Consider the following 14,125-nt stretch of genomic DNA (forward strand, 5'->3'; position numbering starts at 1 on the left):
CCTGTGATTCACTGAATATCTCAAAATAATCCCAGGCAAACACAGGACCAGTGATCTGTGGCTCTGTGTTCTGTTATTTTAGGTGTCACTGACCTGCAAAGAGGTGAAGAATTCCTCAATGCAAGAAAGACAACCGATTTCATAACCCAGAATGATAACAAAGAAGATGTGTTGGTTCATCTGTCTGCTATAAAAAAGAATAATCCCAAGAAATACCTCCACAGTCTAGGAGATGGAGAAATTGTGGAATTTAATATAATACAAGGAAGAAAAGGCCCCCAAGCAGCCGATGTGACAGGACCTGGTGGAGTCCAGTGCAAGGTAGTAAACATGCACCAGACTACAAACCTGTGAGATATTATCCACATCATAGAAGTCTTCCACACTCCTACCAAAGAAATAGAACCCAAAACCAACAGCCATCAAGCCCCAGCAACAGTCTAAAAGCAAGAAGAGCACAGAACACGGGCGAGCTGTCCTGCATCCAAAAGCCCATGTCGATAATGAAAGAACCTTCCAGTCTGATAAGTCCCACTTCTTCTAATACCCTTCCCCAATTCCTGTGGCCTTCCTGCCCACCGCCCACTTTCTCCTTTTCCTTTCCATTGTCCTATTACCCCTTTTTTATGTTCCCACAAATTCCTACCACCCATTCCCTTCTCCCATGGTCTCCCTCCACTAATCCCCTTCCCCAGAGTTCCTTTGTAATACCAGAGGGAGCGTGATTAGGAGGGAAAGAAAGAAAAGTTTCCCTAAAGTAACCATTTTTTCTTAAAGTAATGATTTCTATTTGGAGTTCCCAACAGGCACACCACCACCTACACTACCTTGTGCAGAGTCTATCACAGCTGACCACTTTACCACAGGAGACAGAGAAACAGCCCCTGCTGAAGAAACTTTCTCCTGACTCAGTTTCCTGAAGAACCATGCTAAGAAAACCCCACATCCCTCCTGCCAGCTCTAAGACACCCCAAAAAGTCTGTTTGGACACTGGGGACTCAGAATTGTTTACATTTTGAAAATTGTCTTATAGGCGCTTTTGATTGTTTTTGTCATTTTGAGTTAATTCAGTTGATCCTTCAGAAAAGCTTTCTTAATAATGTAAAAAATGGGGAGTTGTGAAGGCCCTGGAGGGGCTTCTCCTAAGTTACAACCCATTGGCTGCTTCCCCTATTGCTATGCCTGAACATAGGTGCTCCTGAGGCTCTCCCTCCCTTTTCCCTGATTGGGCCTCACCTTGATACTGCCCGGAGACCAAGGTCAGCTGGGAGGCCCCTGTGGGGGAGAGTGGGACCTTGGGGGGGTGTGGGTCTGAGAGCAGAACATCTCACTGAATTATACATCTATGGATATTATGCAAAAGTCTTTTTTGCTTCTTCACCCTGGACTTTACTAGCAGCAATTTAGGCTGTAACAGATTAGATTTATGTGAACCCACCTGCAAACACAGTAAAGAGAGTGAGGTGAGACCCTACAGCCAGGCTCAGGGCTGCACGATGCTGCGGCTTCAGCCCAAGTTTTCATGTTCTGATGTGAACCAGATTCACATGGCTGACATCCCTGCAAAAGCCTCTCCATTTAGGGAGGGGCTGCATCAGTCCTGGCTGTGCCTCAGAGCACATACATTGATATTTTTTTCAACTTTTGAGAAAAGAACAGCCTTGACTGTACTCATTGCCAGCTGTAAAACCACCTGACTGGTATAGCTGCAAAAAAAGTTTTGATTGCATTTCCAGGAATCCAGAAAGGAGTTTCAGTTTCAGTTTGGTTATATCATGTTTTCCTGTATTAAAACTAAAAAAAAAAATTGGGAAGGATGTAATAACAAAGGATAGCAGAAAAACAACAGGAATTCTCGGCTTGATGATTTCAAACATTGAAAAACTTATGTTTAACAAAAGCAAAGAATTAATTATTTTGCTTTTTCTCAAGCTTCAAAGTTTTCACTTCAACTCTTCTGATTCCCTCCCTGATGGGGCTGCCAGGGCAGTGAGTGAGCAAGTGGCTGCCTGGTGCTTTGCTGCTGGCTGGGGCTAAACCTGGACAACCTGTTCAGAGCAGACAAAACCAGCCAGCCTCTCACACACAGCTCTTCTGCTCTCACCTGTCCCTGCAGTCCAGGCAGTTGCCTGTAAGAAAAGCAGCACAGACTCTGTGTCTCACAGGTGGGATGCAGCTAACCTGCTTCCAAACACTCAAGGCAGATGCTCCAGGAAAAGGACAATAAAGCACACTTAGCCTGAAGAGTTTTCTTCCAAGACAATGCACACATCAGCTTTGTGACAAGGAAATGGTGTGGCTCAAGTACACTGGGAGATGAAGCATAGGTGCTGCACAGCTCATTCTTCACATCCTTCACCCCCAGCACTGCAGGGACCCTGGCTTTGCCTTCCTGCTGGCTGGGGGAAGATTGATCTGGTGCTGGGACTGTGAATGCATTGGAATCAACATTTGGTCACTGAAATGACTTTGCCCCAGCTCTGGCAGGCAAAGTCCCCTTGCTGTCCTTGCAATTCTTTAAGCCTCAATGTTTTTTTAGAAGCTGAAAGAGCAGAATCCTAGAATGGGTTGGATTGGAAGGGACCATAAAAATCTCCTGGCATGCTTATTCAGGTCCAATGCCAGCAACCACTGCACTTACAGGGTAATGGGAGAAAACTTCAACGGTACAGTGGAACAAACAGCTGATAGAGAGAGACCTCACTGGGTTTTCCTGTCAGACCTCCCCACACTGGGAGGTCTGCTGCTCCCAAAGGGAGTCAGAAGAGCCTGGGAAAAGTACACTTTATAGGCAGGGCAAAAGTGAGTAAAACTCCATCATGCCAAAATTAGAGCATGCCTGTAAATCACTGACTTTGTTTCTCAATGGGATAGCAGGGAGAAGCAAGGCTGTACTGCTGAACTTGCACACAAAACTATATTCAGATAAAAGAGGATTTTAGGACAATATGATTTTGTATTGCAGCCATTTTATTAAGGATTGTTTATTGTTTACAGTAAGGTTGGCACAGTTGCAAGGAAGCCTTGATGGCAGGTGTTGTAAAGCTGGCCAGTGACCGCTGTGCCCAGGGACTCTGCCTGACTTGCTCTGAGCCCTTCCCGAGAGCCCATCAGTAGCACTATCTCCTGGATGTGCTCTCAGACAATGCCATCCCAACAAGAGCAGCTCCAGCAAGAATGATACTTCCAACAGCTGCTAGAGCACTGCCAGCAGCTGCTTTTCTGGCCTATAAAATGGAAAACAAGACAGGTTTTGGAAACGTGAAGGGCATTTATATTTACAACGCTCTAGGATGATAATCTAGAAAAGGCGGGGATATTCAGGGTAATAAATCAGTGAGAGCCATGTGCTCCATTAGCAGAAGGGGCAGCACCCAGGTTTGTCCCCCCAGGAGGTGGCACTCAGTGAGAGGGCACTGCCAGGTGCAGACAGAGCACAGGGACCCTGCAGGGGCAGGGGCTCTGGGGAGGCAGCGCTGCTTTGGAGCCCACGCCGGGCACTCGGCTGTCCCCTGCAGGCTGCAGGCTGTGTCCCAGCGCCCGGCTCACAGCCAGCAGCCAGGAGCTGCTCTGGGAGGCACCCGGGGCTCACCCCTGGCACTCACCTGGTCTGAGACTCCGTCTCCGTAGCGGAGCATTGTCACAAAGTGCTCACAGTTGCTGGTAAGCACATCATATGGCACCTCCCTGTCAATGCATAGCTCGGCACGCCGGATGATCTCCTCCACAGGGAAAGGAGTGCGGAACTGGTCATACTTGTTGTTGACACGCCATTTATGATTTTTCACCACATCCTTCAGGAGCTGCTTCTTCACCTTGGCTCTTGTGGCACGTATTGATGAGCTGCTAAGCAAAACGGATGAGGCTTCTTCATCTGCGAAACCCAAGGAGGAGATAAGGCAGTCAGGCAGACCCTCTCTGGCCCCTCCAGGACTTTAGATGGGTTTCTGCCTGCTCCTGGAAAGGTCAGCTACACACACAGCATCCACCCACAGCCCATGGAGGGAGACAGGGCTCCTGGGGCATCTCAACATCCACTCAGCACCTTGCCAGGCGGCACAAGCCTTACCTGTCACATGAATGACATATCCATACCCCACGTAGAGGGCCCAGTGCTGGTAAAGTGGCCGGTCGATCTCGATCAGGTCTCCAGGCTCGGGTTTGCAATTGTCCTGTCCCATGCCGGGCTGGTGCAGTCAGGCCGTGCAGGCGCAGCTGGGCTGGCTGAGCGCAGGGCAGAGCGCAGCGGGCAGGCGAGGGCTGTGCAGGGGCAGCTGGCGGGAGCGCAGGCACGGAGGGTGTCAGTGGCGGGCGCCGAGGGCAGCGGCTGCCGGAGCGGGGGCCTCGCTGGGCCGGAGCCGGCTCGGGGCCGGGGCCGCCGCCGGCGCAGGGCGAGGGAGCGAACGGCCCCGCTCGCAGGCAGCGCATCCGTCCGGGGCCGGGCCGGGGTCCGGCTGCTGCCGCCGTGCCCGGCTGCCCCCGCCCGCCCGCCCGCCCGCCGTGCCCGCGCTGCCCTCCCGGCCGCGCTCCGCTCGGGGCTCCGCCGGGAGCTCCGGGCCCGCTCCGGTGCCGGGACGCGGCTGCCCGGGGCTGCCCCGGTGCCGAGCCGTGCCCGGGCCCTGCGGCACCTCCGGCCGCCCGGCAGAGCCCGGAGGGGCCGCATCCTGCTGGAAACGCCCGCTCGCATCCCCCGAGCTCCGCTCACCTCAGCATCTGTCCCGCTGCTGCCGTGGCCCTGCTCAAAGTCCCCTCTACCCGCTATAAATAGGGAGCACCGGGCGCGTGGGTGTAACTCGCAGGGCTCGCTGCCGGCTTTGGCCCGGAGCCAGCCCGTCGGGGCACACCCGCCGCCTGCTCCAGGCTCTGCTCTCGAGGTTGCTGCCAAAACCACCGCTGGATAAAAAAGCTTGGTTGTTGTTGCCAAAACCACCGCTTCTGGTCCTGCCACCATGAAAGTTGGGCCACCTCCTCTCTGCCAGATGCCCCTGCCCTCAAGGGGTGCTTCTGTTCCACGGCAGGAAACAACCCTGACACCGCTTCTGTACAAGTGGCAGGATATCATCTGTAAAAGAGCAGCTTCAGGATCAGGTTTATAGTCTGGCTTGTGTGCCAGTCAACCAAACCCAGAGAGGATGTAAATGGCCAGTGCAAATGGCCTTGTGTAAATGCAAAAACTTTGCAGCAACAACTTGATGGATTCGATTTACATTATCCCACCTACAAATAGAATGAAGAGGACCAGGTGAGGCCCTTGAGCCAGGCTCAGGGCTGCACAATGCTAGGGCTTCCCTGTCTTGTACTGAATCAGCCCAGGTTTTCATCCTCTGATGTGCACTAGATTCAGATTGTTTAATGTCCTACAAATTCCATTCTTTTTAGGGACTCACTGTGCCTGTGCTGGGTGTGCCCCGCAGCACAGGAAATGAGAGTTCTCTCAGCTGTTGGGAAAAGAATAGCCTTGACTCTACTCCATGGCAACTTGAGCAGGTCTCAGGTCTTGCCAGTATTTCCTAGAAAGGCTCAGAAGTGCACAATGTAGCAACTGATGGATTTTGCTGCTCCTCCTCACACTCTCACCTTATGGTTTGGGCAGTGTTCCACCAAATCCTGTCAATGCACCCACCAGGCTCAAGGAAAGGCATCCCACAATGAACAACATCACCCTGACTGCAAAAGATGCCTGGTACAACTGCCAACTTCTGCATTCTGTGAAATGTTGCAGCTTTTACAAACAGCAAGACAATTCCCCAGATAAAATAATGCCAATTCTCTTTATTGTAGGATGAAGTAGAGATGTGAGAGGTCCATATGCTGCCCTCACACGGTGCTCACTTGTCAGGGTATGCAGAGAGAATGCTCTGAGAGCAGGAAAGTTCAGAAGTTCTGTATAACCACCTCAATAGATAGCCATGACAGAGGTTTTGATTCCATTTCCAGGAATCCAGAAAGGAGTTTCAGTTTCAGTTTGATTGTAAGGTGTTTCCCTGTGTTAAAACTAAGAACTTTGTTCAGATGTAGTAACAAAGGGCAGTACAAAATACAACTGGAAACTTTGCCTTGGCTATTTCAAACACTGAAAAACTGCTGTTTAAAAGAGCAATGAATTGATTCCTTGTTTTGCTTTGTTGCATGCAAAGATTTTGGTTTACCTACTAAACCAACTTTTCCTCAAGCCACAAGTTTTTAATTTCAAATCTTCTGATTCCCTCTCTGATGGGGCTGCCAGGGCAGTGAGTGAGCAAGTGGCTGCCTGGTGCTTTGCTGCTGGCTGGGGCTAAACCTGGACAACCTGTTCAGAGCAGACAAAACCAGCCAGCCTCTCACACACAGCTCTTCTGCTCTCACCTGTCCCTGCAGTCCAGGCAGTTGCCTGTAAGAAAAGCAGCACAGACTCTGTGTCTCACAGGTGGGATGCAGCTAACCTGCTTCCAAACACTCAAGGCAGATGCTCCAGGAAAAGGACAATAAAGCACACTTAGCCTGAAGAGTTTTCTTCCAAGACAATGCACAAATCAGCTTTGTGACAAGGAAATGGTGTGGCTCAGTACATTTGTAAACACTTTGTAGGCAGGGAAAAACCATGCATAACGCCATCATGCCAAAACCAGAGCACTCCTGAGAAACTCTGAAGGGCACAGCTTATAAAACTGACCCTTCCTCCGACCTCCCAGGAGTTTCTCAGTTTAAGCAGCACAAGTACAGATTCAAGACACTGCACATGCCCTGCCTGCTCCTTTGCAGACATTGCAGCCAGGGCTTTCCCACCTACATTGACCCTCAGCTGGAAAACCCTCAACAGTACTTTTTTGACTTTTTTGGAAAGTTGAGGTTAAAATCACAGATATACAGAAAAAGCCTACAGGAACCAATTGATGAAAAGGGATGAAAAGCCTGCACCAGTGCAAATGTGCCCAGACTACCACAAAACTCATCACAGGCAAGGAAATAAAAGTAGAAATGGCAACCAGGCTAATGCTGCCAGAGGTCACTTTAAATGATGCCAATCTGACTTTTTATTTCTTAATGATATAGCAGGAGAAACCAAGGCTGAACAGTTGAACTTGGATGCAAAGTTAGATAAAAGAAGATCTTTTGGCAATTAAAGTTTGTATTTCTGACAATTTATTTAATTAAATATTAATTGTTTATTGTTATATTAGTATTATTTAATGATTACAGCAAAGGTGGCAGAGTTGCTAGGAAGCCTTGATAGCAGGAACATCAAAAGCTGACCAGTGAATGCTGTGGCCAGGAGATCCCCCTGCCTTGCTCTGAGCTCTTCCTGACAGCCCATCAGTAGTACTTTCTCTCTCTCTTGGATGAGTCCCCAAACAAGCCCTTCACAACAACGGTGGCAAGACCAGCAAGAATGATACCTCCTACAGCTGCTGTAGTACCAATTACTGCTTTTGTGACCTATAAAAGGGAAAGTAAAACACAGGCTGGAAATATGAGGAGCACATATGTTTAGTCCCCACCCAGCAGGATAATCTAGAAAAGGCAGGGATAATCATGGTAAATAAATCAGAGAGAGGCCCACCTCCTAGGGCCCCCAAAAACAGAAGGGCAGCACCCAGGTTTGTCTCCCCAGGAGGTGGCACTCAGTGAGAGGGCACTGCCAGGTGCAGACAGAGCACAGGGACCCTGCAGGGGCAGGGGCTCTGGGGAGGCAGCGCTGCTTTGGAGCCCACGCCGGGCACTCGGCTGTCCCCTGCAGGCTGCAGGCTGTGTCCCAGCGCCCGGCTCGCAGCCAGCAGCCAGGAGCTGCTCTGGGAGGCACCCAGGGCTCACCCCTGGCACTCACCTGGTCTGAGACTCCTTCTCCGTAGCGGAGCATTGTCACAAAGTGCTCACAGTTGCTGGTAAGCACATCATATGGCACCTCCCTGTCAATCCATTGCTCGGCACGCCGGATGATCTCCTTCACAGGGAAAGGAGTGCGGGAGCGGTCATACTTGTTGTTGACACGCCATTTATGATTTTCCACCACCACCTTCAGGAGCTGCTTCTTCACCTTGGCCTTTTTGGTGAATACTGATGTGGTGCTCACCAACAGAGATGGGGCTCCTTCATCTGGGGAAGTCAGGGAAGAGATAAGGCAGGCAGGCAGACCCTCTCTGGCCTCTCCACAACCTCAGATGGGTTTCCTCTGCTCCTGGACAGGTCATCCACACACACAGAGTCTACCAGCAGCAGCACATGGAGGGAGACAGGGCTCTTGGGGCATCTCAACATCCACTCAGCACCTTGCCAGGCGGCACAAGCCTTACCTACAGGTGTGACGTTGATGACATATCCATCCCCAACGTAGAGGGCCCAGTGCTGGTAACCTGGCCGGTCGATCTCGATCAGGTCCCCGGGCTGGGGGTCGCGCCTGCCTTCTGCCATGCCGGGCTGGTGCAGTCAGGCCGTGCAGGCGCAGCTGGGCTGGCTGAGCGCAGGGCAGAGCGCAGCGGGCAGGCGAGGGCTGTGCAGGGGCAGCTGGCGGGAGCGCAGGCACGGAGGGTGTCAGTGGCGGGCGCCGAGGGCAGCGGCTGCCGGAGCGGGGGCCTCGCTGGGCCGGAGCCGGCTCGGGGCCGGGGCCGCCGCCGGCGCAGGGCGAGGGAGCGAACGGCTCCGCTCGCAGGCAGCGCATCCGCCCGGGGCCGGGCCGGGGTCCGGCTGCTGCCGCCGTGCCCGGCTGCCCCCGCCCGCCCGCCCGCCCGCCGTGCCCGCGCTGCCCTCCCGGCCGCGCTCCGCTCGGGGCTCCGCCGGGAGCTCCGGGCCCGCTCCGGTGCCGGGACGCGGCTGCCTGGGGCTGCCCCGGTGCCGAGCCGTGCCCGGGCCCTGCGGCACCTCCGGCCGCCCGGCAGAGCCCGGAGGGGCCGCATCCTGCTGGAAACGCCCGCTCGCATCCCCCGAGCTCCGCTCACCCCGGCGCCTGCTGCTGCCGTGGCCGAGCTCCCGGCCCGCTGCTCCCGCTATAAATAGGATGAAGATGGCGCTCGCTCCGATCCTGTCGGGCTCACGGGCAGCGCTGACCGAGAGCTACCCCATCCCTCTCGTCTTCCATCTCGTCCCGTCCCACCGCCCCCGCCTTCTCCCTCCCACCGTCCCTCCCATCCGACGCTCCGCTCCCGAGATTGTTTCGAAAACCACTGGTTTAGTGGAACATCCGATCCTGTCCCCGAGGAGGAGGTGCCATTGCCACTTTCCCGGAGCCTTCCGCAGCTCCTCGAGTCCCTCCAGCCGCAGGGTGGGTCCGGTCCCGCTCGGCCGAGCGGTGAGTGAGCACCCCTCAGCAGGAAACCTTTCGAGAGAAAAATGGGGTGCTGCCGTTCTACTTCTTCACCGTGATGAGAAACAAAGGAGGTGGAGCTCTGAGTGAAATAATTTTAGGGCAAAGGGATTTTTAGGATGTGTTTTTATAACGTGGCCTGCGCATTTCCTTTGGGACAGCAGAGGAATTTCATGATTGTGCCCTGCCAAGGTCCCGGTCCAAGAAATATGCACAGCTGAGCCTGTACAGCCATCTCCCTTACTGCTGCTGGCACAGTGTGCTAAAACAAATGAGAAAAGTGTCCTCTGGGTAAGTTGAACTAAGGAGTATTTAAAGCCTTGCATTTCAGAAGTCAGGCAAGCAAGCTGGTTGATATAAAAGATGAGAGCAGTGGAAGATTTGCCATCTTTCTGTCTTCCAGTGACATGGTTAATTCAGAGGAGCATTGTACAACAGTTCTGCTTTCTGTATCATCCCCTTCTTTAAATCTGATCTGTTTGCAAAGATTTGCACTGGAAATTTAATCACCGAGGCAATTCTTGTGGTGTGGAAAAAACCCCAAACAAATACATGGAAACCCAGAGATCTGCTTTACCTGGGCACAGGAGGGTCCTGTTGCTTGGGGGAGCCTGGGCTGGGATCCTGCAGGGGAGGGGACTGGCCTGTGCTCCCACCCAGGGCAAAGGGAGGTGAGTGTGGTCAGCACTGCTTGGCAGTCACAGAATCGTGCTGTGGCAGGCACGAGAGTGCAATAGAAACTGCCACTGAACAGGCAGCAAAGATGGTATTATAAACACAGTGAAATTCCAGCATAAAGTTGACAGTTCATTTGTGCACGAGTAGGCTTCTCTCACTGATTCATTGTCATTGTGTAATGAGGTTGAAAGGCCCTTTCTATTCATACTCTTTCCAAAATAGATGTAGCCTGTGTGTATGGACAGCTGCTGTGCTCTTGAATAGCCCAGAATAACCTAACTCACCACGGAGACTGCAAATACTTCTCTGGCTAACAGTACACATGGGTTTAGGGACACAAGGGAAAGGAAAAAGGGCAATTAAATAATAATAAGCATTACAGAAGAAAAAACAGCAAGTCCTGTTAAGGAAACCCTCCTGTGCAACCATCCAGGACCCACTCTGGCAGTCTCACTTGCTGCATTTGAGCTGGGATTGAGGCCCTGTCAGAGTCCCTTTGAGGTGCCGCCCTTGACTCCCTGTACACTTCACACTCACACATCCAAAGTTTTCTCACCTGCACAGCCCCAGGTTTGCCATAGCAGAGTCTCAAACATCTGGATCCTTAAAATGAATTAATCATGGTGCAACAACAAAACAACAGCTTGAGCTTTATGTCTCAAAGCTCCACTCATAGCCCTGCTAATCTGTTCTGGGCTTGGACAAAGCTCAGGCAATGCTTCAGTCCCTGAGCTTTGTGAGTGGTCTGTCATGGGGTGGGTCTCACACACAGCATGTAGGTAGGCATTGCTGCAAATACCTTTGGTCTCCTGATGTAGGGGAGCCCTAGGTATGGTCTGGGACTGAGTTGATGCAGAGCTCCTCTCACATTCATCAGTGTGGCAGCTTCTGAGTTTGCAAAGACGCCCGTGGAGACATTATGACACAATCTCATTCTTCAGAAAGTTTTTGTTAAGTTATGCTCTTATTTAGTCCCCACAGACTGGGGACTGATGACAAGCCTGCTTCTTGTCCCCTTCACTCTAAGAGGAGAATGGAGCTCATCCTTTTTATTACATCTGTCCTCAGGTGAGCTCAGTGTCTTGTTTCTTTCTCTCCCCAGTTGGACATGCCTTGCCAGAAGAGGGGTAAAGAGCTGTGTCCATGTTGGTCAACTAATCCCTACCCATGGAAGGATTTGGGTAAGATCTCACGAAGACCTGCCTGGGATGCTATAAATAGTTCATAGAATCATAAAATGGTTTGGGTTGGAAGGAATCTAAAGATCATCCTATTCCAATCCCCTGCCATGGGCAGGGACACCATTCATTAGACCAGATTGCTCCAAGCTCTGTCCAACCTGGTCCTGAACACTTTCAGGGACAGGGCATCCACAACTTCTCTGGATAACCTATTCCAGTGCCTCACTGCCCTCATAGTAAGGAATTTCTTTCTAAGATGTATCCTAAACCTGCTTTCAGATATCTAACCTTTATCTACTCTCTTTCAGTCTGAATTCTGACCATCAGCCTATGTTTGTACATGTCTCCGAGGTGTGGATGTCATATTGTGCAGCACATTTGTGCCATCAAGGTCTGTCTGGAATTTATGCTTTTCAAACTTCCTTTGAAGACAACAGTCTCCTCCGTCACTTAGAACATATTTCATTTTGGGCGTACAATGTAAGATCTGAGAGCTATTTTAAATGAACAATTACAAAGGTTTTCAACAAATGCAATGATAAATTTATTATTATTTCTTCTCAAAATATTAGAAATATGATTAAAATACAGAGTAAAAAGTATGACAAATTATTAGGAATAATATTGTTAACTATAGAGGTGCATTTGGGGATTCATTTTGATCAAATGCACTGTTCACAATGCAGCCATAATCTTGCTCACGTACTCTGGCATCCAATTTGTCCCTGGACCCTTTCAAAGAAGAATCCCTTGTTACAACAACTGTATCCATCTTTCTCTTCCTTCTGTACAATGGGGAAAAAAAAAAGAAAAGAACAACCTATTTTAATTTCAATTCTTATTTATAGTGAGAGATCAAACAATGCTGTGAGCATGAACAGAACTGGGTTTTGGAGAAGCTAGAGTTTTATGATAAGGGATGCATATGCCCTGTGTAAAAGAAATGGAATGTGTTCACTCCTGATAAAAAAAGTTAAGTTTTCCCTCACATTCCTCAGAAGAGATCCCCAATGCCGTGGCTCCTTTCTGCTCTTGCAGGTATGTCACTGATGAGAGTTTTGAGGTTTACAGGTGCTAAAAGAGGTGTCTTTGCTGAATGTAGCAAAGCTGGGAAAAGCCTTACCTGAACAGGTACACTGTAGAGGAGATGAGAATGACAATAACAGCTACTCCTGCCACAACTCCGATGACAATGGCAATGGTGTGGTCTGAATCCTCTGTGGCAGGGTCTTCAGCTGAAGAACAAACAAGAGCCCTGTCACTGAAAGCTAACCATGCTGTGAACAGAAATGGTTTTTCTCCACCCTTTTCTGTCTGTTTGTTATTTTTTGTGTTCTCTGTGGCTTTCTGGAATGGTGTCAGACCCAGGTCCTGTGTGCTGTACCAAGCCCTGCTGTCCTGCTTTCTGGTACCTCTCCAGTGGATTTCTGACCCTTCTCTCTGCTTGGAGGACCACAGGCTCTCACGCACTGGGTTACTAACCTACATCATGAAAATGAAGAGCGAGCCCAGTTCTTCTCCACAACAACATCCATTTTTGAAAATTATGTGTTTAATGCAGACAGAGAAATACAGAATAGTTTTATTACCTATTTTTTCAGCCTCACAGTTTGGTCCTGTGTAGAGTTCTGAACATTCACAGAAGTGGAGGGAGGTGCTGTTGGAAGTTTCAGAGCAAATGCCATCATTCTTACAAGGATTTGGCATACATGGGCCACCTGGGAAAAAAGGAGAAACACTTGACTCTCAGACAATCCAACCTGAAGAGAATTGTTCTTGCTTAGATTACGCTGACTCCTAATGCTGCACATCCCCTGTATTTTAGCATGTTTCTTGTATCTGTCAACATGAATAAGGGAAAGAAACACTGTTTCTCCAGTGAAACAACAGAGCAAGATGCCTTGCATGGTTTTCTTCTGTACACTCTCTCTTGCAACTATCCCTAACCCAATGATGCTCTTTAAAATTAGTCAAGACTTCATAGCATCAAAGACAATGTGATAGTGGTTGACTCACTCCTGTAGCATCCACGAGTGTAGTTTGAAATGTCACAGATTTCTCCAGACCCACACACTTCATCAGAGCAGAAAACAGTGGAGCTTTCTGTGCACTGGCATTTCTGAGAGCAGTCATCAGTGGTGAATATTTCTCCAATCTGAAAAAACAGGAGTTAGATGTTAAAAAAGATCAAATAAAATCAGCCAGAAAAAACATGAATGTAGGCCTGGAACCTTCATTATGCTCTCTCTGATGCTTTCCTGATGAATGGCAATAGAGCAGATTGATTTTTTAAAGTAGTTTGTAAAAAAAAAAACAAAGCAAGAAGCTTATTAATGCAGCTCTCTGAAACTTGAGGATGGCTCAAGAAAGAAAGCAAAAGAAGAGTTTGGGGCATGTGATCCTATCCCCAGGCAGGGTACACGTGCAACCAAAAATAGGCAACTGTTGCTTGGGATGAGTGGCAGATGAACCACATCATACCTCCAAGGCAATGTGGAAATGCTGTCTGCCACTTCAGAATTTCAGAGAGAGACCAAGAGATCTTGACCTCTTCTTCCCTTTCTCCAGAAACCAGGATTTTATTAAACAATTTCTCTTTGTTTCTAATGTTTCTACTGCAAAATTATATGCTGAGGATTATACAAAGATGGTCAAAATAACTAACAAGAGAAAATACTGTTTAGTGGGAGCTGTCTGACCCACAGAGAGACCGTACCTCATAGTATTTGTTAAGGTATGTGCAGCCACACTGTTTGTAAGGCACACATTCAAAGCCACTAAGAACATAACCAGGGAGACATTCACAGCCTTCAACACAGGGTGATTCACACTCAGAGGGGCTGGTCAGGTCGTTGCAGGATGCTGGACATGCAGACATGCACGAGCTGTACTTGCTGTTGGGAGGACATGACATACCTGTAAAAATAAGGAGTCCAGTTATACCAGGCTGCTGTGTGTTACTTCCTTACAGAATTCCCTTTCTGATCCA

The 14,125-nt window shown here is 49.8% G+C and overlaps 3 protein-coding genes across 4 annotated transcripts; all 3 read right to left on the reverse strand.

The window, feature by feature from the left end:
• Positions 1-2,949: 2,949 nt before the first annotated feature.
• On the reverse strand, positions 2,950-4,181 carry LOC118690102 (phospholipase A and acyltransferase 1-like). Its single transcript, XM_036388817.2, has 3 exons — positions 4,070-4,181; positions 3,606-3,874; positions 2,950-3,227 (listed from the first exon to the last, which is right to left on the reverse strand). The coding sequence occupies exons 1-3, from the start codon at positions 4,179-4,181 to the stop codon at positions 3,120-3,122; spliced, it is 489 nt and encodes a 162-aa protein (XP_036244710.1). The 3' UTR covers positions 2,950-3,119.
• A 6-nt stretch (positions 4,182-4,187) lies between these two features.
• On the reverse strand, positions 4,188-9,026 carry LOC118690101 (phospholipase A and acyltransferase 1-like). 2 transcript variants are annotated; one of them, XM_036388815.2, is made up of 5 exons: positions 8,913-9,026; positions 8,271-8,481; positions 7,805-8,073; positions 4,706-5,062; positions 4,188-4,274 (listed from the first exon to the last, which is right to left on the reverse strand). In XM_036388815.2, exons 2-5 carry the CDS (start codon positions 8,386-8,388, stop codon positions 4,197-4,199), a joined length of 822 nt encoding a protein of 273 aa, XP_036244708.1. In that variant the 5' UTR covers positions 8,389-8,481; positions 8,913-9,026; the 3' UTR covers positions 4,188-4,196. The 2 variants fall into 2 exon arrangements, with proteins under 2 accessions (XP_036244708.1, XP_036244709.1); XM_036388816.2 differs by lacking the exons at positions 4,188-4,274; positions 4,706-5,062 and adding an exon at positions 5,753-7,416.
• A 2,636-nt stretch (positions 9,027-11,662) lies between these two features.
• Positions 11,663-12,848, reverse strand: LOC118690309 (protein crumbs-like). Its single transcript, XM_036389129.2, has 3 exons — positions 12,726-12,848; positions 12,260-12,371; positions 11,663-11,921 (listed from the first exon to the last, which is right to left on the reverse strand). The coding sequence occupies exons 1-3, from the start codon at positions 12,841-12,843 to the stop codon at positions 11,768-11,770; spliced, it is 384 nt and encodes a 127-aa protein (XP_036245022.1). The 5' UTR covers positions 12,844-12,848; the 3' UTR covers positions 11,663-11,767.
• Positions 12,849-14,125: the final 1,277 nt, after the last annotated feature.

Source organism: Molothrus ater, chromosome 10 (assembly GCF_012460135.2).
Source record: "Molothrus ater isolate BHLD 08-10-18 breed brown headed cowbird chromosome 10, BPBGC_Mater_1.1, whole genome shotgun sequence".
Taxonomy (NCBI): Eukaryota; Metazoa; Chordata; class Aves; order Passeriformes; family Icteridae; genus Molothrus; species Molothrus ater.

Excerpts from the sequence above, each read along its gene's own strand:
- LOC118690102 (XM_036388817.2), bottom strand. The coding sequence starts at position 4,181 with ATGGGACAGGACAATTGCAAACCCGAGCCTGGAGACCTGATCGAGATC. Across the intron at positions 3,875-4,069 it reads ATATGTCATTCATGTGACAG|ATGAAGAAGCCTCATCCGTT; the intron begins GTAAGGCTTGTG and ends TGGGTTTCGCAG. Across the intron at positions 3,228-3,605 it reads GAGACGGAGTCTCAGACCAG|GCCAGAAAAGCAGCTGCTGG; the intron begins GTGAGTGCCAGG and ends TCCATTTTATAG.
- LOC118690101 (XM_036388815.2), bottom strand. The coding sequence starts at position 8,388 with ATGGCAGAAGGCAGGCGCGACCCCCAGCCCGGGGACCTGATCGAGATC. Across the intron at positions 5,063-7,804 it reads GAGAAGGAGTCTCAGACCAG|ATGATATCCTGCCACTTGTA; the intron begins GTGAGTGCCAGG and ends GCTCTTTTACAG. Across the intron at positions 4,275-4,705 it reads GCAGCGGGACAGATGCTGAG|CTGCCCCTGCACAGCCCTCG; the intron begins GTGAGCGGAGCT and ends CGCTCCCGCCAG.
- LOC118690309 (XM_036389129.2), bottom strand. The coding sequence starts at position 12,843 with ATGCCAAATCCTTGTAAGAATGATGGCATTTGCTCTGAAACTTCCAAC. Across the intron at positions 12,372-12,725 it reads CTGTGAGGCTGAAAAAATAG|CTGAAGACCCTGCCACAGAG; the intron begins GTAATAAAACTA and ends TTTGTTCTTCAG. Across the intron at positions 11,922-12,259 it reads TCTACAGTGTACCTGTTCAG|AAGGAAGAGAAAGATGGATA; the intron begins GTAAGGCTTTTC and ends CCCATTGTACAG.